We start from the raw sequence: 25578 nt of genomic DNA, 5'->3' as shown, positions 1-25578 counted from the left end.
TATTTACCTTCAAATAATCTTCTTTTAGTATGTTGTAAATAGCTTCACACACGTCAGTGATTATTTTACCAATCGTACACGGCGCAATTTTAAACACAATACATAGACAAGTTGTTGAAACTATCGCCTATTTAAAAAAAAGCACATTCAACTCAGGTAAAATTGTTGATTAATTTCCTAGAAATAATTATCTGATGCCAGCTAGACGATTACGACTACTAATTGCTTTCCTCATATTTGTGCATTTTTTTCGTATCAAAGGTTCAATCTTTTGATGAATTTATTAAATTCAACAAAAGTGATTCTTACAAATTTTTTGTAAAATTCATCACCTTCTGCTTCCAATTTCTTTACTAAATTTTCGTACACATTTTCACAGTCACGATCTAAATAAATTTCGCAACTCCAAATTCTTGTTTTTTTCCTATTTTCCTCCTCTTTTATTTCGTTTAGATATTTATTGAAACTTAAAAACCCAAAAGCAATTTACGTCTTTTCGACATGTTCACTTGGCACACAAAACCACAGAGCTCGACAATATCACTCTTCTACAATAATCATTGCCATATGAATTCTCATGAGCTTTATCATCATCATGTAACTACATGTGAGAATGGGCGACAATACTCTCACTCAAATGACTCTTATTCTCCGTCTTTTCGTTCTTAGAGAGAGTGAGAATGTATATAGGTTTGAGAATTCTCACACCAATCTAATCGCATTCTCATAAGAATTACTCTCACCGTTTACAGCCACCTTCAGGGTGACCCATAGATAATACTACTACTACCATCTATATGATTTCTATCAGTTAGATTATAAATATTAGTTAATGAGATATAGCATTTTTGTGAAGCAACTTGTGTTAGTTTACATAAACAAAAGACCATAAAAGCATTTCATATGTTAATAAAGCATAGCGTTTTGGGTGAAAATATTGTCGAATTTGGGCTCTGCACCAGGGAGATCAATCGTTGAAAAGAGACTTGCTAAGTTGGAAAGTGGCGAAAGTTCTGTGCAAAATGGGTGTCTTGTAAGTTCATAATCTAACAAAAACAGTATTACTGGCTCTGAGGAGTGCTTGAATGCTCTTTAATCGTAATAAAACCGAATTTTTGCATCGGTGTGTGACATTAGAAATACGGCTCCATCATATCACACTGGAGTCTAATCGACAGACATTATAGTGGACTGTACATGATGAACTAATCTTAAAGTGCGGAAAGACAAAAAAGTCGGCTGGCAAGGTTATGACATCAGTCTTCTGGGATGCACGTGGTATAATATTCTTTGACTGAGCAAGTTATAATCCATTGTACTGTGTATTTGGATGCAGTTCTATTCTACTATTCCAAATATTTAGCAATTGTATAATTTTTTAGGAAGGATCAGTTTGAAATACTTGTAGTACGCATATTCTTCATCGTTTAAATATTGCTCGCTAGAGAGCTCCGATAATAGACGCGTTATTTGTCGTAAAAAGTAATTGACAAAAAATGTTATTGTGGGATACCCATAAGAGACAGAAATATCCCATCGCGGAGTTTTCTGTAGACTTTTTCAATTGGTACAATACTTAGTACATTAGTTTAATAAAACTTACAGGGTTCAGCGTGCGTTTACAACGTAAGCGAAAAATGTTTAATTGTTTACGACATCACATTAAAAAACTAAAAAGGTGCGTGGAGTCCCTACGCGCGGATGAAGTTATACTTCTTAGTGATATTCAGAAATGCATATCATTTAGTATAAGAGAAAACTAGAAAACTTAAATTCACATTTTATAAATTTATTATGTGTTTGTATGCTTGTGCATTATTTGCTCGGCAATGTGTGCAAATATAGGTACATATTAGTATATATGAATGTATGAACATGCAAGTCAATGCGCGCACATGTAATAAGTATATTGATAAGTGATGAAAATATGATTTCAATTTCTGAACGCGCACATGCGTATACTCGTACATACACTCATATGAGCATGTGCAGATACACAAGATAGGATAGAAGATGTATGCCTTTTAACATCGTATAGTATACAAATAAATATTTTTCTTCTTCTTTATATAAGAAAAATATTTATTTGTATAGTATACGATGTTAAAAGCAAAAAATTAAAAATTTATTCTGTCGAGATTCGAACCTGTGGTACTCGTGGCATCTTGACTTTCCAAGCGCTTACCACCAACACCACCATTGACACTTAGGTTGCACTGACTTAAGTATGGTTTGGTTATGCATGTGAGAAACATACGACGGTTCTAATAATTTTGTTTAAGTTTTTGTTGGTGACATATTCATATGTGTAAGTTAATGACAGCCTCCACACAGCCATTTGACCATAACTGTAAACAATATTGAATCTCTACACTTTGTAGTTGTGCGGCCTCATATATTTAAATCTTTATTAATGCTTTTGCTTATCTAAGAATTTGATATACTTTTTCCGTTCACATTAGAATAAACCATTCTTATATAAACAATATTTGTAGCCCTCACAAGAAGGCATAATAAAATCAAAGCAGAACATTTAACGTTCCGCCTAAAAATGCTGAATACAATATTAATGTAAATTGACACTTCCTTTGTTTTAAACTGAATTTCAATAAGTAATAACTTTTAGTAAATAATAAGAAAATGTATAAATATTAGTAACTTGTAAATAAAGAGAGGATTTTGTCTCAGGCGATCGAATCGACACGACGAGTTTTATTTTCTCTGCGCGTTGGCAGATAGGAAATATATTTTTTTACAAATTCCCGCGATACGGGAATTAATTGGCGCCCAACGTGGGGCCCCGAAAAACAAAATATCCTCGAAAAAGGATACGTGATCGTAGATCCTTATAAAAGATAAATAATAAAAATATAAAATCCTCGTGCGAAAGGTAATATGCAAAAACCATAATAATAATATCTCAATGAAAGTGAGAAAAATTAAAAGTTAAAAGTTAAAACCAAAACCTGCTATGCCGCGTAAACTAACAAACAATAATAATATGAAATCTAATATATAACACGTGTCGTGTCGCCAAAAAAAAAAAAATTTAAATAAAGCTATCAAACAAACAAATACATATCAACAACATTTGTGACTATAGAAAACAATGAATGTAACACGTGTCGTTTCGCAAAAAAAATTAAATAAAGCTATCAAACAAATAAGTACATATCAACAACATTTGTGACTATAGAAAACAGTGAAAGTGAAGACGAAACAACAAGAAGACAACAGAGGACAACATTGGAGAAAGCACAACGTGAGAAATGCCGGAAACCTTATAGGAAACAGTGAGAGTAAAGACGAAACAACAAGAAGACAACAGAGGACAACATTGGGGAAAGCAGTAAGATTAATTAATCATTATTGTTAAGAAAAATAAATATGTTAAAATTATAAATTATATATATATATATACTAGCTGACCCGGCGAACTTCGCCCCGCCCAATTTTTATTTTTTTTTGGAAGTCATAGACTCGTATAACTTTACCACAAATAATATAAACTTCAAACAACGCATTTTCATTTAATGTTTTTAATGTTTGTAGCGCCATCTACTGTAACATACCGCACTCAATACCGCTCTTAGCGCCACCAACTGGTGGATAGCTCTTTGCTAATAATAAACAAATAATTTGCAATAAATAAATAATGCGACTATAAGGAGAGTTATAAACTATCCTATCTTTCAAGTTGGACCAAACTGCACACAGTGTTAAAAATTTCATTAAAATCGGTTCAGTAGTTTAAGAGTCCATCGCAAACAAACAATGTGACACGTGATTTTTATATATTAAGATTTATGGGGAACATCCAAATTAAACCTAAGTATATTAGATTATACTATTGTAAAAATTGCGGTGGGGATCACGAAGAGAAATAGTGCCCCAGAAACAAAAAAAAAAAACATAATTTCTGGTTTGTGCAACCAATAATAAAATAAAATAAAGCTGCGATTCACCACCTTCGGGGGGACCCTCCAGCTTAGAATAAATAAAAATATAAATTAAGGCTCGACCAGCCACATAACAAAATAAAAAGACCCCCATAACTTAGCTCAATTCTGCGAATCCTACACAAAAGGACCCTCCAGAATAGAAGAGCATCTCTTCCTAGAAGAGATTATACAAGTATAAAATAATAATAAAGTACTTTCTCTAAACAAAAAAATAATAATAATAATTAATCATGATTAATGAGGCAGGATTAACGGTAGATTTAATTACGCGCCTAATTGCGGAAAGCAATATTACAATAAGGCAAGAAATTGACAGATTAAAAACTCAAGTTGAAACTGAAACACACAGAGTAACAGATTTTCAGCCGGAAACAATAAATGACAACATTCAGTGTCATGAGTCACTAGATGTTATAAAATCCTTACCAGAATTTTCAGGAAGGATAAACGCTTATGTTAGCTGGCGCGAAGCAGCACATAACGTTATGAGTTTATATGTAAGAGGTAGCCGAAAGTACTTCGCAGCCCTTACGATTTTGCGTAACAAAATTACACTAGAAGCAAATGACACATTAAAGGCTAGCCAGTGAAAAACGCTACTCCCTTCCTTCCTTTTCCTTCCTCATCGGCAAAATGTGTGCACAGTCAAGAACGTGGTAAAAACGCAGAAATCAGCCATCTTTGCTTTGTTTTCATTTGAACAATGTTGCCAATGCCCAATACGCATATATAGTTTTGAGCACATCTTTGTTTTCAATTACAATTTTTTACAATATAAAATATCAAAACTGAAAACAAACTATTAAAAATAGTTTATATATTTATAAATAATAGCATTCGACTCTGATTTTGAGTTATTTTAAGAAAATTTCAAACATATTGAACAGATTGAATTATAAAAGTTGATAATTACTGCAGTATATCGATATTGGCAAGCCTGCGTTGTGAGAGAGCAATCAGCTGCGACGTTTGCGGCGGCAAAATCCAAATGTCGCAGATTCTCACGTCATCGTCACGTCAGAGAGAAGGGAGTAGCGTTTTTCACTGTTCAGTTACATTGCGCGCCCATAAGATAGGTCGTGCCAGCTGACACGACCCACGATTCTGCGTTCTTCACTAACTAGCCTATTAACCAACCATGGTACTGTGTTAAATTTTGACGCGATAATTGCGCGTCTCGATTTTGCATATTCATACAAACGTCCGATTCATATCATAGAACAAGAAATGAGTGTTGTACGACAAGGTTCAATGACGGTCATTGAATATTATAATTTAGTTAACAAAAAACTAACGTTGATGATTAATAAAACCATTTGACTTATTGAGGGGCCGCACCAATAACAAAAGAACTGAACAAAAAGAATAGAGACCAGGCTCTTAGAATATTTATAACTGGACTTAACGCTCCATTAAGAGATATTATATTTTCTCTCTGTCCGGAAGATTTGCCCGACGCATTGGCAAAAGCTCAGGAAATAGAGTCCAATAATCAGAGAGCTCGATTTGCACAAAATTTTGCAAATGAAAGGACAAGAGTAAAACAGTTTTATCCAAGTAATAATTTACGATTTCCTCAGAGGAGCAACATGCTAAAACCAGAACCAATGGATATAGATCCATCTATGTCTAGATCATACCGAAGGGAAAATTACCCAAAGCCCCAACTAAACAATAGCCATAACTACCAAAATTTTGGAAAACCATTGGCCAATACAAGCCATCAAGCCAATATGGACCTACCAAATAGGTATATTTCAAATAAAAACATCCAAGGAATAAAACGACTAAGGGAAAGCAATTATAGCTTTCGCCCACAGGAAACCCAGAAGATAAACAACATAAATGAGAGTAATTTTTTAGGCAAAGAGGGGATGAACTTCCCTATCTAAAGCTCTACGACTCAAAAATAAAAAAAAGTTTAAAGGCTCTAATCGATACAGGAGCAACCTCTTGCTATATTAAGCCTGGGGTTTATAATAACAAAAACGACCTAGCCATTTATAAACGAATAAAAACCGTGAACGGCTATTCCATAATAAAGCATTACCATATGATAACCATATTTGGGGTCGAAGAAATTTTCTACGAAATAGAAGGTTTAGAATCGGATCTCCTTTTGGGGTATAATTTCCTTGAAAAAATTGAGGCACCTATCGACGTGCCCAATAGGAAAATAAATTATATGGAAAAAAATAATAATAAAAATGAAGCAAACGGTTTGTAAATAAAAATGGAAAAAACTTAAAAATCAAGGAACAAAAAGTTTCTGCACATTTAACAGTAAAATATCAGTAAAAATAAAGAAGAAAATAATAAGGAACATAAAGATTCCGTGAAGCCAGCCGAAGATTTTACCGGCAATATAATATTAAAAAAATTTATTTTAGGACAAAAAGGTCCCAAAACGCCAGCTGAGGATTTATACCAGCAAAATGAAAAAAATAATCATAAAAAAAACATTGTGGAACGAAAAAGTTCTACAACGCCAGCCGATGGATTTGCCGGCAACATGAACGATAACTATTCAATATTGGGCGAAAGTGGCTCAGAAATTAATGGTGATAATGATAATTATTATTCGGTAAAGAATTCCGAAAGTTCAAACAATGAAAATCAGGATGAAGAATTGCAGGATCTTAAAACACATATAAAAGAAAAAATTGCTAAAATACATTCAAGTATCAATACAAACTTTCCCTTCATGACAAAAGTAAAAGCAGAAATAAGAATGAAAATGAGGATCCGATATGGAGCAGACAATATCCATATCCTTTATCTGTAAATTCGTTTATTAATGAAGAAATAAAAAAATTGATTAATGAAAATATCATAAGACCGAGTAAAAGTCCGTATAATTCACCTATTTGGGTGGTACCAAAAAAAGGTACCAATGAGAATGGAACACCAAAACTTAGAATGGTAATCGATTACAAAAAGCTAAATGAGCATACAATTTTCGATCGTTACCCTATTCCAGATACTAACGTAATATTGTCTAATTTAGGCAAGGCAAAATATTTTTCAAGCATCGATCTAGAATCAGGATTTCATCAAATTATAATGTCAAAGAATGATATTGAGAAAAAAGTTTTTCCGTTAATAATGGGAAATATGAATTTTTGAGGATGCCTTTTGGTTTAAAAAATGCTTCTAGAATTTTTCAGAGGGCAATGGATGACATATTGCGAGAACATATTGGAAAAATCTGTCACGTTAATATGGATGATATAATTATTTTTTCGGAAACTATAACTCAACACTTAAAGAATTTGGAAACAATTACGCAAATTTTAAAAGAAGCTAATATGAAAATTCCATTAGAAAAATCAAAATTTTTCGAGAAAGAAATAGAGTTTTTAGGTTATGTAGTAGCTCAGAACGTTATTAAAACAGACCCAAATAAAATAAAATTAATACTAAATTATCCAATACCAAGAAGTTTGCGCGAATTAAGAGGTTTCTTAGGGCTTGTTAAAGACTATGCAGCGATAGCTAAACCTTTGACAAAATACCTATCAGGAGAAAATGGTAGGATTTCTAAAAGTAAATCAAAAAAATTTGAAATAACTCTAAATGAGGAAGGAATATCACAAGGAGGTAAACCAATTACCTTCATTTCAAAAACTCTTAATAAAACTGAAAGAAATTACGTAACTAATGAGAAGGAGCTTTATGCCATTGTTTGGGCAGTAAAAAATCTACGAAATTATCTCTACGGTGTAACCAATTTGGAAATACATACTGATCATCAACCATTAACATTTGCTTTATCACCCCGTAATCCGAATCCAAAAATGAAAAGATGGCACGCAATTATAGAAGAATTCTCTCCTAAATTTGTGTACCAACCCGGTAAAACCAATGTAGTAGCAGACGCACTTTCCCGTCTTCAGTTAAACCATTCATCAAACGAATCAGAAGATTCAGAACACTCGGCACAGAGTAGCGAAAACAATCAAATACAGGAAACACAAAAACCATTAAATCAGTTTATCAGCAAATTATACTAAGTAAAAATAGGTTCACGATTCATGAGTTAATCGAAACCTTTGGGAATAAAAGGCATTTAATAGAGTATGACACAGTAGAAAATTTAATGACTATTTTAAAAGAATATAGTCAACCAAAGTTAGTGACAGCGATTCACTGCACTGTTGAAGACTTGCACGAAATCCAAGAAGCTTTGAAACAAACTTTTCAAAATAAATTTGTATTTACCAAACTTTTTCCAATGGATATTATTAATAGAGAAGATCAGTCCGGATTAATAGAACAAACCCATAATAGAGCTCATCGAAGCTATAATGAAAATCTTTAACAAACAGAGAAATTGTATTATTGGCCCGAAATGAGGAAAAGAATGAAAGAATACATTCGAAACTAAACAAGTCAAATATCGAAGAAAAGGTTTTAGAAATACTTCAAACCATCACAGATGTAAAACAAATTACTTTAGATAATGAACCAAGCTTTACCACACCAACATTTAAATCCTTAATGCAAAGGTTAAATATTGAAATTTACTTTTGTGATCCACGTCATAGCACAACTAATGGACAAGTTGAAAGAGTTCATTCAACGATAATCGAAATAGCCAGATGTATAAAAGGAGAATACAATATTGTCAGTAATTTAGAAACAGTACTTAGAGCAGCGCAACAATACAATACGAATTGTTGTAATAATTGTTGTAAATTCAGTAACGAATTTTAAACCAAATGAAGTACTTTATAATAGGGTAAACCATGAAAACTTACGAACCACTTTAAAGCAAGCACAGGAGAAAATGCTATTGTTTCATAATAAACATAGAACAGATAAGCAATATCATCCTGGACAAATTATTTATGAAAAAATAATAGGAGAGAGAAATAAATTACAACCTAGGTATAAGAAACAACAAGTTAAAGAAAACTTGGGGAATAACATAATAATAAATAATAGAAATAGAATTATACATAAAGATAACATAAAATCATAATTAATTATAGGTTTTCAAAATGATCCTTTCAATTTTGGCTTAACGACAGCTGATATCATAGATTATACCCGACAGGACTACGTACTTATCGAAAATGGAGACGTTTCCATTTATGAAGAATATGGAGATATATTTCACATCACTAATTTAACAATCTTTGAAAATATAATAACAGAAGAAAAAAGAAGTTTTTATAACAATATGAAATATGGAATTGATAATAATGATAATTTAGAAATTATCACTCAAGAAACAGAATCTAAAATATTATTAATTGAAACTTTATTAGGACAGTTAAAACAAAACCATGTTAGACAAAAAAGAGGAATAAATGAATTAGGTACACTTTGGAAATGGATAGCAGGAACTCCAGATCATGATGATTTCGTAAAAATAAATGATAGATTAAATGATCTAACAATAAATAACAATAAACAATTTACTACAAATTCAGAAATTTCTAAAGTAATAACAGAATTAACTGATACAATAAATAATATAAAAAGTGATAACGCAGCCAGAAAAATCAAAAGAAGAAGAAATCAATACATTATACATGAACTACAAAATATAATAAATACAATAACATTTGGGAAAATAGGAATTTTAAATCCCACAATTTTACATTTCAATGAATTAAGACTTAATGGACATTTCAAAATTTAAAATAGCACAAAAAGGAGATATAATTATACTTTATATCAAATACCCTAAAATAGAATCAACATGTAAATATTATGATGTGAGAGCCATAGCTCAATTAGATGGTAAGCTTATAATTAATCAGAACATAACATATTGTAATAATAAATTTTTTAATATACAAAATTGTAAAACTGAAATTACAAAAACATATTGTAAATTAAATAAAAAAAGTACATGTTTGTCAGAAATATTAAATGAAAAACAAGGAAAATGTAAAAAATTAAAAGAGAAACATTTGAAAATATAAGAAATAAAACCAGGAGCAATATTATTTTCAGGAAAAAATATTGTAGACAATCAAACAATAACCGGAACATATTTGATAACATTTGAAAATAATACAGTAATTAATAATCAAACTTATGAAAAAATAGAAACAAAAATCTGGAATTATCTTAAAAATAACCATATCAATAATTTTGAAATTTTAGAATATATAGAAACAACTAATAAACTGTTAAAATTAGATAATATAAACATTTTAGCAGAACGGAATAAGCATATCACAGTCCATTCATATTTTTGTTATATAATATTAATCTTGGGAATACTTTTCATAACTTACATAATATTAAAATTCAAAAAATCTCGCGAAATTCCCAAACCAATAGAAAATGTGCAATTGCAAGAAGTCACATATAATGCTCTTTTAGATCAAATACATAAATTAACTCAAAATAATAGTGAATCGGGGACGATTCATCTTAGGGAGGGGGGAGTTAATGACAGCCTCCACACAGCCACTTGACCATAACTGTAAACAATATTGAATCTCTACACTTTGTAGTTGTGCGGCCTCATATATTTAAATCTTTATTAATGCTTTTGCTTATCTAAGAATTTGATATACTTCTTTCGTTCACATTAGAATAAACCATTCTTATATAAACAATATTTGTAGCCCTCACAAGAAGGCATAATAAAATCAAAGCAGAACACTTAACGTTCCGCCTAAAAATGCTGAATACAATATTAATGTAAATTGACACTTCCTTTGTTTTAAACTGAATTTCAATAAGTAATAACTTTTAGTAAATAATAAGAAAATGTATAAATATTAGTAACTTGTAAATAAAGAGAGGATTTTGTCTCAGGCGATCGAATCGACACGACGAGTTTTATTTTCTCTGCGCGTTGGCAGATAGGAAATATATTTTTTTACAAATTCCCGCGATACGGGAATTAATTGGCGCCCAACGTGGGGCCCCGAAAAACAAAATATCCTCGAAAAAGGATACGTGATCGTAGATCCTTATAAAAGATAAATAATAAAAATATAAAATCCTCGTGCGAAAGGTAATATGCAAAAACCATAATAATAATATCTCAATGAAAGTGAGAAAAATTAAAAGTTAAAAGTTAAAACCAAAACCTGCTATGCCGCGTAAACTAACAAAAAATAATAATATGAAATCTAATATATAACACGTGTCGTGTCGCCAAAAAAAAAAAAATTTAAATAAAGCTATCAAACAAACAAATACATATCAACAACATTTGTGACTATAGAAAACAATGAATGTAACACGTGTCGTTTCGCAAAAAAAATTAAATAAAGCTATCAAACAAACAAGTACATATCAACAACATTTGTGACTATAGAAAACAGTGAAAGTGAAGACGAAACAACAAGAAGACAACAGAGGACAACATTGGAGAAAGCACAACGTGAGAAATGCCGGAAACCTTATAGGAAACAGTGAGAGTAAAGACGAAACAACAAGAAGACAACAGAGGACAACATTGGGGAAAGCAGTAAGATTAATTAATCATTATTGTTAAGAAAAATAAATATGTTAAAATTATAAATTATATATATATATATATACTAGCTGACCCGGCGAACTTCGCCCCGCCCAATTTTTATTTTTTTTTGGAAGTCATAGACTCGTATAACTTTACCACAAATAATATAAACTTCAAACAACGCATTTTCATTTAATGTTTTTAATGTTTGTAGCGCCATCTACTGTAACATACCGCACTCAATACCGCTCTTAGCGCCACCAACTGGTGGATAGCTCTTTGCTAATAATAAACAAATAATTTGCAATAAATAAATAATGCGACTATAAGGAGAGTTATAAACTATCCTATCTTTCAAGTTGGACCAAACTGCACACAGTGTTAAAAATTTCATTAAAATCGGTTCAGTAGTTTAAGAGTCCATCGCAAACAAACAATGTGACACGTGATTTTTATATATTAAGATTTATGGGGAACATCCAAATTAAACCTAAGTATATTAGATTATACTATTGTAAAAATTGCGGTGGGGATCACGAAGAGAAATAGTGCCCCAGAAACAAAAAAAAAAAAACATAATTTCTGGTTTGTGCAACCAATAATAAAATAAAATAAAGCTGCGATTCACCACCTTCGGGGGGACCCTCCAGCTTAGAATAAATAAAAATATAAATTAAGGCTCGACCAGCCACATAACAAAATAAAAAGACCCCCATAACTTAGCTCAATTCTGCGAATCCTACACAAAAGGACCCTCCAGAATAGAAGAGCATCTCTTCCTAGAAGAGATTATACAAGTATAAAATAATAATAAAGTACTTTCTCTAAACAAAAAAATAATAATAATAATTAATCATGATTAATGAGGCAGGATTAACGGTAGATTTAATTACGCGCCTAATTGCGGAAAGCAATATTACAATAAGGCAAGAAATTGACAGATTAAAAACTCAAGTTGAAACTGAAACACACAGAGTAACAGATTTTCAGCCGGAAACAATAAATGACAACATTCAGTGTCATGAGTCACTAGATGTTATAAAATCCTTACCAGAATTTTCAGGAAGGATAAACGCTTATGTTAGCTGGCGCGAAGCAGCACATAACGTTATGAGTTTATATGTAAGAGGTAGCCGAAAGTACTTCGCAGCCCTTACGATTTTGCGTAACAAAATTACACTAGAAGCAAATGACACATTAAAGGCTAGCCAGTGAAAAACGCTACTCCCTTCCTTCCTTTTCCTTCCTCATCGGCAAAATGTGTGCACAGTCAAGAACGTGGTACAAACGCAGAAATCAGCCATCTTTGCTTTGTTTTCATTTGAACAATGTTGCCAATGCCCAATACGCATATATAGTTTTGAGCACATCTTTGTTTTCAATTACAATTTTTTACAATATAAAATATCAAAACTGAAAACAAACTATTAAAAATAGTTTATATATTTATAAATAATAGCATTCGACTCTGATTTTGAGTTATTTTAAGAAAATTTCAAACATATTGAACAGATTGAATTATAAAAGTTGATAATTACTGCAGTATATCGATATTGGCAAGCCTGCGTTGTGAGAGAGCAATCAGCTGCGACGTTTGCGGCGGCAAAATCCAAATGTCGCAGATTCTCACGTCATCGTCACGTCAGAGAGAAGGGAGTAGCGTTTTTCACTGTTCAGTTACATTGCGCGCCCATAAGATAGGTCGTGCCAGCTGACACGACCCACGATTCTGCGTTCTTCACTAACTAGCCTATTAACCAACCATGGTACTGTGTTAAATTTTGACGCGATAATTGCGCGTCTCGATTTTGCATATTCATACAAACGTCCGATTCATATCATAGAACAAGAAATGAGTGTTGTACGACAAGGTTCAATGACGGTCATTGAATATTATAATTTAGTTAACAAAAAACTAACGTTGATGATTAATAAAACCATTTGACTTATTGAGGGGCCGCACCAATAACAAAAGAACTGAACAAAAAGAATAGAGACCAGGCTCTTAGAATATTTATAACTGGACTTAACGCTCCATTAAGAGATATTATATTTTCTCTCTGTCCGGAAGATTTGCCCGACGCATTGGCAAAAGCTCAGGAAATAGAGTCCAATAATCAGAGAGCTCGATTTGCACAAAATTTTGCAAATGAAAGGACAAGAGTAAAACAGTTTTATCCAAGTAATAATTTACGATTTCCTCAGAGGAGCAACATGCTAAAACCAGAACCAATGGATATAGATCCATCTATGGCTAGATCATACCGAAGGGAAAATTACCCAAAGCCCCAACTAAACAATAGCCATAACTACCAAAATTTTGGAAAACCATTGGCCAATACAAGCCATCAAGCCAATATGGACCTACCAAATAGGTATATTTCAAATAAAAACATCCAAGGAATAAAACGACTAAGGGAAAGCAATTATAGCTTTCGCCCACAGGAAACCCAGAAGATAAACAACATAAATGAGAGTAATTTTTTAGGCAAAGAGGGGATGAACTTCCCTATCTAAAGCTCTACGACTCAAAAATAAAAAAAAAGTTTAAAGGCTCTAATCGATACAGGAGCAACCTCTTGCTATATTAAGCCTGGGGTTTATAATAACAAAAACGACCTAGCCATTTATAAACGAATAAAAACCGTGAACGGCTATTCCATAATAAAGCATTACCATATGATAACCATATTTGGGGTCGAAGAAATTTTCTACGAAATAGAAGGTTTAGAATCGGATCTCCTTTTGGGGTATAATTTCCTTGAAAAAATTGAGGCACCTATCGACGTGCCCAATAGGAAAATAAATTATATGGAAAAAAATAATAATAAAAATGAAGCAAACGGTTTGTAAATAAAAATGGAAAAAACTTAAAAATCAAGGAACAAAAAGTTTCTGCACATTTAACAGTAAAATATCAGTAAAAATAAAGAAGAAAATAATAAGGAACATAAAGATTCCGTGAAGCCAGCCGAAGATTTTACCGGCAATATAATATTAAAAAAATTTATTTTAGGACAAAAAGGTCCCAAAACGCCAGCTGAGGATTTATACCAGCAAAATGAAAAAAATAATCATAAAAAAAACATTGTGGAACGAAAAAGTTCTACAACGCCAGCCGATGGATTTGCCGGCAACATGAACGATAACTATTCAATATTGGGCGAAAGTGGCTCAGAAATTAATGGTGATAATGATAATTATTATTCGGTAAAGAATTCCGAAAGTTCAAACAATGAAAATCAGGATTAAGAATTGCAGGATCTTAAAACACATATAAAAGAAAAAATTGCTAAAATACATTCAAGTATCAATACAAACTTTCCCTTCATGACAAAAGTAAAAGCAGAAATAAGAATGAAAATGAGGATCCGATATGGAGCAGACAATATCCATATCCTTTATCTGTAAATTCGTTTATTAATGAAGAAATAAAAAAATTGATTAATGAAAATATCATAAGACCGAGTAAAAGTCCGTATAATTCACCTATTTGGGTGGTACCAAAAAAAGGTACCAATGAGAATGGAACACCAAAACTTAGAATGGTAATCGATTACAAAAAGCTAAATGAGCATACAATTTTCGATCGTTACCCTATTCCAGATACTAACGTAATATTGTCTAATTTAGGCAAGGCAAAATATTTTTCAAGCATCGATCTAGAATCAGGATTTCATCAAATTATAATGTCAAAGAATGATATTGAGAAAAAAGTTTTTCCGTTAATAATGGGAAATATGAATTTTTGAGGATGCCTTTTGGTTTAAAAAATGCTTCTAGAATTTTTCAGAGGGCAATGGATGACATATTGCGAGAACATATTGGAAAAATCTGTCACGTTAATATGGATGATATAATTATTTTTTCGGAAACTATAACTCAACACTTAAAGGATTTGGAAACAATTACGCAAATTTTAAAAGAAGCTAATATGAAAATTCCATTAGAAAAATCAAAATTTTTCGAGAAAGAAATAGAGTTTTTAGGTTATGTAGTAGCTCAGAACGTTATTAAAACAGACCCAAATAAAATAAAATTAATACTAAATTATCCAATACCAAGAAGTTTGCGCGAATTAAGAGGTTTCTTATCGGCCGACAAATGAGCAGCTTCTTGGTGAGAAAAGGACGCGTTCAAAAATCGGTATTCCAAAAACTGAGGGACTAGTTCATATATATATATGTATATACAGACGGACGGACACGCCTAAAACGACTTAGCTCGTCACGCTGATACTTCTTATATATGTTTTATAAGGTCTCGGCACAATTCCAATTTCTTTAGCGCCGCGATCTGAAGGTACCGTTGGAAAGACGAAATCCTCTTGATTAAAAAAAAATATCCCCTTACGAGATATTCGCCTTTAAAGTTCAAAAATTCCCAAAATTCGAACATTTCCAGCTATTTCACTACATTTAACTTAAACACTTTATGCACATTTTTCACTTCAAATTCATTTAATTAAACTGTTAGCATTTAAACAAATTCACAATTTACACTTTTTGCAGGCTTAAACCATATTTTAAAAATTACTTTTTACACTCGTAGTGGACATCATTTATGTGCTAAAAATTATGAGGGAATGGTGCGCAGTAGGGTGGGTCGATTCCGGAATTTTTTCGATTCGGTATTTCTAATAGTGCGGAAAAGTTGCCTTAGTACTTCCTGATTCCAATGCAACTTTTTGTTTTGAGATCGTATTTCATCTTCAACCCGAACCTCGGCCTTGAAATTTCGGAAATTCGCCTAAAATCGTGAAATTGTCTACCTAGCACCTGAAATACGCATCTCATGGCAAAATGTATAAAACAAAAGTTATTTGTCACGTCATTTGCTACCGAAATGGTATATGTGATCATGGCCGTAGGACGAACCGTTCCCGAGATACGAGCGAAAAGGCGGCGCGCCACAGCGCAAGGTCAAAATTGTTGCAGCTCTCAGCTAACCTGTATTGGTCACCCAGAACCCACCGCGTGGAGGTAGCTGCTCTTCGGGTTCCTCCCAAGCCCAACCCAACCAACCAACCATATGTCAGGCTTGTTTTAGTCTGAATCTGTGTCAAATTTATTGATAAAATCAGATTTTGTACTAAACTTTGGCACTTGTTGCCTAGATTTCAGTGTAGAGCGTATAAAAAGATCACGAGATTGGGGGCCAATAACTTTAGAAGATGCCTCTGTCACCAGTTTGACAATTCTCTCGACTGCCACGGTGTGAGAGGGGAATTCACTAAATTTCCATACCTCTGCAGTGTCTCCCGACAGCCCTTTTATGAGTTCTTCGTTAGAAACTGAACAAAGAACTGGTGGAACAGTCAAGGTAATAGTCTTCCAGTTAATCATATCGTAATAAGTATTAGCTTTGAAATTCAGCTTTGGCACTTTATTACATCTAACTCTTCCATTTATGGTGTCAGACTCTGCTTCTCTGGCTGCCAGAAGACGGTCAAGGGCCAACTTTCTGACTTCTATCCGTTCGTCAGTCATCATACTAAGGAGAATGTTTTCTGGAAAAGCAAAGAAAGCATTCTGTTGAATGGATGAATCGACAACCTTGCGCAGTTTAGCGGGTAAGTATCTCGACCTTTGAATTGCAGCATAGAGATGGCGCGAGCCATCTTTGATTGAACTGTTGAATCTTATTGAGAACCACAAAGGTGAGTAAACTGTAAGTATGTACTTGACCAAAATCTTTATTTCCTTTGTTGGTTTGTCAGTAGAAATGTATAATCTCAGAATTCTATTTGCACAGGTGAGCCAGCGAGATTTGCACATGTTACCTGGATGCATCGACGCTAAATCTGAGGAGCATTGACCGGAAATAACAGCTTCTGATATTTTATAGAGATAAGCTTGGTCTGTGCTAAGTTGGGTCGGATTAATAACCTCAGAAGGTAATTGGCAGGATGGAAAACTTTCACATTTGACAACAGGCAACTTCTCACAATAAGGGAGCAGTTTACCTATGTCGCCAGAGAATGTATTTGGACTCTTTGAGACACCATCTATGTGTTCGAAAAGAGCACGGAATGGAAGTTCGTTGAAATGTAGAAGACATACAACCTACTGTAATGGCCTACCTATTATTTCTTCTAGTTTCCGAATGATTCCACCTTTCCAACCTGTGTTCGTGTTGGTGCCATCAGCACCGACAACTTCTAGATGTTCCACATCAACTGAATTGTCTTGTAAATGTTGCCATATAGCTTGCGTCTCATCCTCAGCTGACCCGGAAGGAGAAGTGACGTGGCCAAAGTAATGACAACCAGGTTCCGCTATAAGAGAAATATGTTCCTCTTTGACAGTGTCGCGGTAGTACTTTTCACCTTCGCTGACTTGTGTAAGTGTATTGTCTTTGCGGCCGTCAAAATACAGCCCATATACGGAGTCAATACTTTCGGTGTTCTGGAGCTTAACACCAACACTTTTTTTTGCCCGACTAATCTTGCATTTGTCAGTGACAAAGCTAGCCTGATCCTCTGTTATCAAACCTGCTTTTTTGGCATCCAGAAAAGCCGATGAAACAATCAAGGTCGCTGCTCCATCACTTACTCCAAATCTGTGGGCAGCTAAAGCAGTGTGTTGTAATACTAGTGTGTTTTGTTTGGTTTTAGAGGATGGAAGAGAAAATTCATCATCACCATCGTTTTTCGAAGAATCAATGTGCGACGCGCCTACATTGTTGTCGTCTGTATGAGAGTCTGGCTGATCTGAATGGTCACGTGTTCTAGCTGATACTTTTCTGGTAAGTGTTGATGTTGAATGACGTTTTGAAAGCTTTTCTTTACGTTCATTTTTCTTTGTAATCTTTTTTGTTTCAGGTAGATCAACACTTCCAATGCGACCAATTCTTGTGGTTCTCTGGTCCAAGAGAAATGGTTGTTCATTGATAGGAACTTTCCTTTCCTTTGGACAAGTGCAAGAAGAAAAATAAATGCATTTACAAGCAGCGATGTCAAATAATTTTCCGGCAGAAGAGACAAAGTCGTCTCTTTTAGAGCTCAAACCTATTGGGTTCCTTAAAAACATTTTTTTAAGAGTCAGAAATTTCTTATGGTATGTGGTGAGCATTTGTACAACTCTGGTGTGTGAAACTATCGGAATAGATGACTTTTTGAAAGTATTTTCAACCTTTTTTGCAACTATTTCTGTAACCTCTTTACTCCTAGGTTCATAGTTGTCGCCTCGGAGTCGCCCTATACCAAATCTTTCAAACTGATAACACAAAAGAACATCCTGGTAAGTAGGTAACTGGGACTCAGAGAGATTGTTCGGATATATGCCAAACACAGGACATTTCTGTCTAAATTTAAATTTAGATACAGACATTTTGAGTTCTATGTTTTGTTGAGAGAATATAAGTGATAGCACCTGGCGAAGTCAACGACAAGAGTGAAGGAACTCGATGAAAAAATATTTATGTGGAGACCAGTCCAAACACAGGACATTTCTGTCTAAATTTAAATTTAGATACAGACATTTTGAGTTCTGTGTTTTGTTGAGAGAATATAAGTGATAGCACCTGGCGAAATCAACGACAAGAGTGAAGGAACTCGATGAAAAAATATTTATGTGGAGACCAGTCCGAACATGTCGTATGGCGCAGGGAAATGAATGTAAGTGATAGAACTCGGCGAAATCACCGACAAGAGTGAAGGAACTCGATGAAAAAATATTTGTGTGGAGACCTATCCGAACGTGTCCTTTGGCGTAGGTGAATGAATGTAAGTGATAGCAATCGGCGAAATCAACGTCAAGAAGTGTGGCCGCAAGCCGATTTTCACCTTGCGCTGTGGCGCGCCGCCTTTTCGCTCGTATCTCGGGAACGGTTCGTCCTACGGCCATGATCACATATACCATTTCGGTAGCAAATGACGTGACAAATAACTTTTGTTTCATACATTTTGCCATGAGATGCGTATTTCAGGTGCTAGGTAGACAATTTCACGATTTTAGGCGAATTTCCGAAATTTCAAGGCCGAGGTTCGGGTTGAAGATGCAATACGATCTCAAAACAAAAAGTTGCATTGGAATCAGGAAGTACTAAGGCAACTTTTCCGCACTATTAGAAACACCGAATCGAAAAAATTCCGGAATCGACCCACCCTAGTGCGCAGTCATATGATAATAAGCCTATTCGCTGAAATTCCTCTTTTTTGATCAAATTCGTCTTTCCATGCATATGCATCCTTTTTTTTAAATAAGTAATAAAGGGTGATTTTTTAAGAGCTTGATAACTTTTTTTTAAAAAAAAACGCATAAAATTTGCAAAATCTCATCGGTTCTTTATTTGAAACTTACTTTTTGAAGATAATTTCATTTAAATGTTGACCGCGGCTGCGTCTTAGGTGGTCCATTCGGAAAGTCCAATTTTGGGCAACTTTTTCGAGCATTTCGGCCGGAATAGCCCGAATTTCTTCGGAAATGTTGTCTTCCAAAGCTGGAATAGTTGCTGGCTTATTTCTGTAGACTTTAGACTTGACGTAGCCCCACAAAAAATAGTTTAAAGGCGTTAAATCGCATGATCTTGGTGGCCAACTTACGGGTCCATTTCTTGAGATGAATTGTTGTCCGAAGTTTTCCCTCAAAATGGCCATAGAATCGCGAGCTGTGTGGCATGTAGCGCCATCTTGTTGAAACCACATGTCAACCAAGTTCAGTTCTTCCATTTTTGGCAACAAAAAGTTTGTTAGCATCGAACGATAGCGATCGCCATTCACCGTAACGTTGCGTCCAACAGCATCTTTGAAAAAATACGGTCCAATGATTCCACCAGCGTACAAACCACACCAAACAGTGCATTTTTCGGGATGCATGGGCAGTTCTTGAACGGCTTCTGGTTGCTCTTCACCCCAAATGCGGCAATTTTGCTTATTTACGTAGCCATTCAACCAGAAATGAGCCTCATCGCTGAACAAAATTTGTCGATAAACACATTTCGAACCGAACACTGATTTTGGTAATAAAATTCAATGATTTGCAAGCGTTGCTCGTTAGTAAGTCTATTCATGATGAAATGTCAAAGCATACTGAGCATCTTTCTCTTTGACACCATGTCTGAAATCCCACGTGATCTGTCAAATACTAATGCATGAAAATCCTAACCTCAAAAAAATCACCCGTTATTACAAATATATGCATATATGTAATATTATATCATAATATTGGGTAATAAAGTGTGTAAAATAAAGTTTTTCTTAATTAAATTTAATAAACAAATAAGTAATAGTAAATAATAATAATAGGTAGTCAAAAAGTTATGCCGAAGGCCGCCAACGCCGAAAGAAGTACTACGCGAAAGTACTTCAGTCACCCCAGGTATTGGCTCGAGAAAAGTTATTTTTTAGAGCGACATAACCTTATTACAACACATCACTGCATTGTCCTCCTAACTCAAGGGAATACCTCACGGCGGACGGACAAAACGGTGTTGACACAAATGTCCAAGATCGATATAAAACGATTTAATCGACCAGTGCTTGACCCTGGAGACATCTATTAGAAAACGGCGGAAGCAAAGTTGTAGACCTAATAGTATGCAATCCAACAACAAATTGTTTAATCTTATATACACATTTATGATTTTACGATGATTTATGAGACGTTGTGAGTACCCTAATTATACAATGATATAAATTTCATAATAATATCATAGAGTTTTACTTATTTGAGTTTATTAACCATAAATAACAAACATATACGCGTCAAACCACGTCAAATGGTCCACGAAAATTTTTTGAAAATTAGCAGTTCATTAGGAAGGGGATCAGACCCATACCACGTGATATAAATATTTCATCAAAATTCTTTTATTGTTAAAGTTATTGAAGGTTGAAATTTAGAGCATGCCAATATTGTAAAATTATTTTCTCATAAACTATCGGAGATAAATCGATGAAATTTTGTGAAGTCAAAGAAAAATGTTCGTGCTATATTATAAATATTTTTTCACGACCCATTTGTTCAAATAATAATATTTTTCATAATTTTTTGTTAAACAATTGAAATTTTTTAAGTGTTCCTCACGCTTAAAAACATTGAAAAGTATACATACGTCACAACGCGTAAAATATTCATCTTTAATAATTTGCAAAAACATTTTTGTTCAATCATACTATTCTAAAGATATTGAATTTTTGTCCCATTACCACTCTAAAAACGTATGGTAATCCCCAACCGATGACGATGGAGCAGACGTTCCATTACCCGGCCATGAAGAAGCTCGAATAGCAGTTGCCCGCCTGAAGAACAACAAAGCGGCAGGGGCCGACGGATTGCCGGCCGAGCTATTCAAACACGGCGGCGAAGAACTGATAAGGAGCATGCATCAGCTTCTTTGCAAAATATGGTCGGATGAAAGCATGCCCAACGATTGGAATTTAAGTGTGCTATGCCCAATCCATAAAAAAGGAGACCCCACAATCTGCACCAACTACCGTGGGATAAGCCTCCTCAACATCGCGTACAAGGTTCTATCGAGCGTATTGTATGAAAGATTAAAGCCCACCGTCAACAAACTGATTGGACCTTTTCAGTGTGTCTTCAGACCTGGTAAACCAACAACCGACCAGATATTCACCATGCGCCAAATCTTGGAAAAGACCCGTGAAAGGAGAATCGACACTCACCACCTATTCGTCGATTTCAAAGCTGCTTTCGACAGCACGAAAAGGAGCTGCCTTTATGCCGCGATGTTTGAATTTGGTATCCCCGCAAAACTAATACGGCTGTGTAAACTGATGTTGAGCAACACGAAAAGCTCCGTCAGGATCGGGAAGGACCTCTCCGAGCCGTTCGATACCAAACGAGGTTTCAGACAAGGCGACTCCCTATCGTGCGACTTTTTCAATCTGCTGCTGGAGAAAATTATTCGAGCTGCAGAACTGAATCGAGCAGGTACAATCTTTTATAAGAGTGTACAGCTGCTGGCTGGGTCTCAACACCCGCGCCGTTAGTTCTGCTTTCTCCAGATTGAACAAGGAAGCAACGCAAATGGGTCTGGCAGTGAACGAAGGCAAGACGAAATATCTCGAATATCACGTTGACAGTCATAACTTTGAAGTTGTAGATAATTTCGTTTATCTTGGAACCAGCGAAATCACCACCAACAATGTCAGCCTGGAAATCCAACGCAGGATTACTCTTGCCAACAGGTGCTACTTCGGACTGAGTAGGCAATTGAAAAGTAAAGTCCTCTCTCGACGAACAAAAACCAAACTCTATAAGTCGCTCATAATTCCCGTCCTGCTATATGGTGCAGAGGCTTGGACGATGACAACAACCGATGAGTCGACGTTGCGAGTTTTCGAGAGAAAAGTTCTGAGAAAGATTTATGGTCCTTTGCGTGTTGGCCATGGCGAATATCGCATTCGATAGAACGATGAGCTGTACGAGATATACGACGACATTGACATAGTTCAGCGAGTTAAAAGACAGCGGCTACGCTGGCTAGGTCATGTTGTCCGGATGGATGAAAACACTCTAGCTCTGAAAGTATTCGACGCAGTACTCGCCGCAGCAAGCAGAGGAAGAGAAAGACCTCCACTCCGATGGAAGGACCAAGTGGAGAAGGACCTGGCCTCGCTTGGAATATCCAATTGGCGCCACGTAGCGAAGAGAAGAAACAACTGGCGCGCTGTTGTTGACTCGGCTATAATCGCGTAAGCGGTGTCTACGCCAGTAAAGAAGAAGAAGAATTCCATTATTGAGCAGTGCGCTTATGCTTTTCTTGCGACAGAGATGTCGGGAGCCTACCAGTGCACAAATAACTTCATTCAATATACTGAGGTACGGCTCGATTTGTTTACATACTCGTACATACATTTACTCAACTCTAGAAAAATGTAGGGTGTTATGTAACACTCTTTTGCTACTTTAATAGAAATCAGGGTGTTGTGTTAGCATTTAAGCTACATATAAATTTTAAAGATTGATAGTATATTATGTAGTACACGTGCGGGATGGGATAGATACCGAGAGTTGAAGAGGGAAGCGAGACGCATTTGTAGACAGAAAAAGAAAAAGGCCGAAATGAGTGAGTACGAAGAGCTTGATAAGCTGGCCGACAGGGGTAATGCTCGAAAATTCTACGAAAAGATGCGGCGGCTTACAGGTTTCAAGACCGGAGCATACTCCTGTAGAACCCCCCAAAGTGATCTAGTCACCGATGCCCAGAGCATCCTTAAATTATGGAGGGAACACTTCTCCAGCCTGCTGAATGGCAGTGAACGCACAACACCAGGAGAAGACGAACCCGACTCCCCAATCGATGACGATGAAGCAGACGATCTATTGCCCGACCATGAAGAAGTTCGAATAGCAATTGCCCGCCTGAAAAACAACAAAGCGGCAGGGGCCGATGGATTGCCGGCCGAGCTATTCAAACACGGCGACGAAGAGCTGATAAGGTGCATGCATCAGCTTCTTTGCCAAATATGGTCGGACGAAAGTATGCCCAACGATTGGAATTTAAGTGTGTTATGCCCAATCCATAAAAAAGGAGACCCCACAATCTGAGCCAACTACCGTGGGATTAGCCTCCTCAACATCGCATATAGGGTTCTGTCGAGCGTATTGTGTGAAAGGTTAAAGCCCAGCGTCAACAAACTGATTGGACCTTATCAGTATGGCTTTAGACCTGGTAAATCAACAACCGACCAGATATTCACCATGCGTCAAATCTTGGAAAAGACCCGTGAAAGGAGAATCGACACACACCACCTCTTCGTCGATTTCAAAGCTGCTTTCGACAGCACGAAAAGGAGCTGCCTTTATGCCGCGATGTCTGAATTTGGTATCCCCGCAAAACTAATACGGCTATTTAAACTGATGTTGAGTAGCACCAAAAGCTCCGTCAGGATCAGGAAGGACCTCCCCGAGCCGTTCGATACCAAACGAGGTTTCAGACAAGGCGACTCTCTATCGTGCGACTTCTTCAATCTGCTGCTGGAGAAAATTATTCGAGCTGCAGAATCTTTTATAAGATTGTACAGCCTGCTGGCGTATGCTGATGATATTGACATCATCGGCCACAACACCCGCGCCGTTAGTTCTGCTTTCTCCAGGCTGGACAAGGAAGCAAAGCAAATGGGTCTGGCAGTGAACGAGGGCAAGACGAAATATCTCCTGTCATCAAACAAACAGTCGTCACACTCGCGACTTGGCTCTCACGTCACTGTTGACAGTCATAACTTTGAAGTTGTAGATAATTTCGTCTATTTAGGAACCAGTATTAACACCACCAACAATGTCAGCCTGGAAATCCAACGCAGGATTACTCTTGCTAACATGTGCTACTTCGGTCTGAGTAGGCAATTGAGAAGCAAAGTCCTCTCTCGACGAACAAAAGCCAAACTCTATAAGTCGCTCATAATTCCCGTCCTGCTATATGGTGCAGAGGCTTGGACGATGACAACAACCGATGAGTCGACGTTGCGAGTTTTCGAGAGAAAAGTTCTGCAAAAGGTTTATGGTCCTTTGCGCGTTGGCCACGGCGAATATCGCATTCGATGGAACGATGAGCTGTACGACATATACGACGACATTGACATAGTTCAGCGAATTAAAAGACAGCGGCTACGCTGGCTAGGTCATGTTGTCCGGATAGATGAAAACACTCCAGCTCTGAAAGTATTCGACGCAGTACCCGCCGCGGGAAGCAGAGGAAGAGGAAGACCTCCACTCCGTTGGAAGGACCAAGTGGAGAAGGACCTGGCTTCGCTTGGAATATCCAATTGGCGCCACGTAGCGAAGAGAAGAAACGACTGGCGCGCTGTTGTTGACTCGGCTATAATCGCGTAAGCGATGTCTACGCCAGTAAAGAAGAAGAATACAAGTGTTTGTGTTATTCATTATTTTAATTAGTTTGCATGTTTCTTAAATTTGTAATTTGTTCTTTTTTTTAAGTGGTAATCACGCTTCAAGAATTTCTTAACTATTACATGCAAAAAGATACAGTCCTGGGTGGTTAGGTGGTGTCGGTCAAATGTAAACAAATACAGTCGTAGAAAACTCACCACCGAGTAATCAAATACCAGAGACACATATTATGCATAACAATTCACTACTTGCAAAATATCTGATTATCAGTAAATCAATGCTTTCAGGACGAAATATGACACACTATGACGTTTAAATCATCTATTATAAAAATTTACCATAAATAAATCATTTTTTTCAT

General features: G+C 35.6%; 3 protein-coding genes across 14 annotated transcripts in view; all 3 read right to left on the bottom strand.

Annotated features, from left to right (window-relative positions):
- Positions 1-20238, bottom strand: part of LOC125779325 (uncharacterized) — a 326516-nt gene extending 306278 nt beyond the window's left edge. The window contains exon 1 of the mRNA XM_049460605.1: positions 16176-20238. Within this exon, the coding sequence (XP_049316562.1) occupies positions 17463-18728 (1266 nt within the window). The 5' untranslated portion in view covers positions 18729-20238 and the 3' untranslated portion in view covers positions 16176-17462. The remainder of the gene's footprint in view (positions 1-16175) is intronic.
- LOC125779350 (uncharacterized) overlaps positions 1-25578 on the bottom strand; it is a 97529-nt gene that overhangs the window by 38505 nt on the left and 33446 nt on the right. The window lies entirely within an intron of this gene.
- LOC105222893 (tetratricopeptide repeat protein 39B) overlaps positions 1-25578 on the bottom strand; it is a 78011-nt gene that overhangs the window by 51752 nt on the left and 681 nt on the right. For 2 of the 12 annotated variants that reach the window (XM_049460443.1, XM_049460445.1), the window contains exons 1-2: positions 333-533; positions 8-127 (exon numbers count right to left, since the gene is read on the bottom strand). The exons of 7 other annotated variants lie outside the window; for them this stretch is intronic. The gene's annotated coding sequence lies outside the window, so the exon portion shown is untranslated. Of the gene's footprint in view, positions 1-7; positions 534-25414; positions 25534-25578 lie in introns of those variants that run through there. 3 more of the 12 variants (XM_049460442.1, XM_049460444.1, XM_049460446.1) reach the window with 2 other exon arrangements.

The sequence above is a fragment of the Bactrocera dorsalis genome, chromosome 6 (genome assembly GCF_023373825.1).
Source record: "Bactrocera dorsalis isolate Fly_Bdor chromosome 6, ASM2337382v1, whole genome shotgun sequence".
Classification (NCBI taxonomy): domain Eukaryota; kingdom Metazoa; phylum Arthropoda; class Insecta; order Diptera; family Tephritidae; genus Bactrocera; species Bactrocera dorsalis.
Note: the sequence above shows the minus strand (reverse complement) of the source record. Positions and strands in the feature narration are given on the sequence as shown.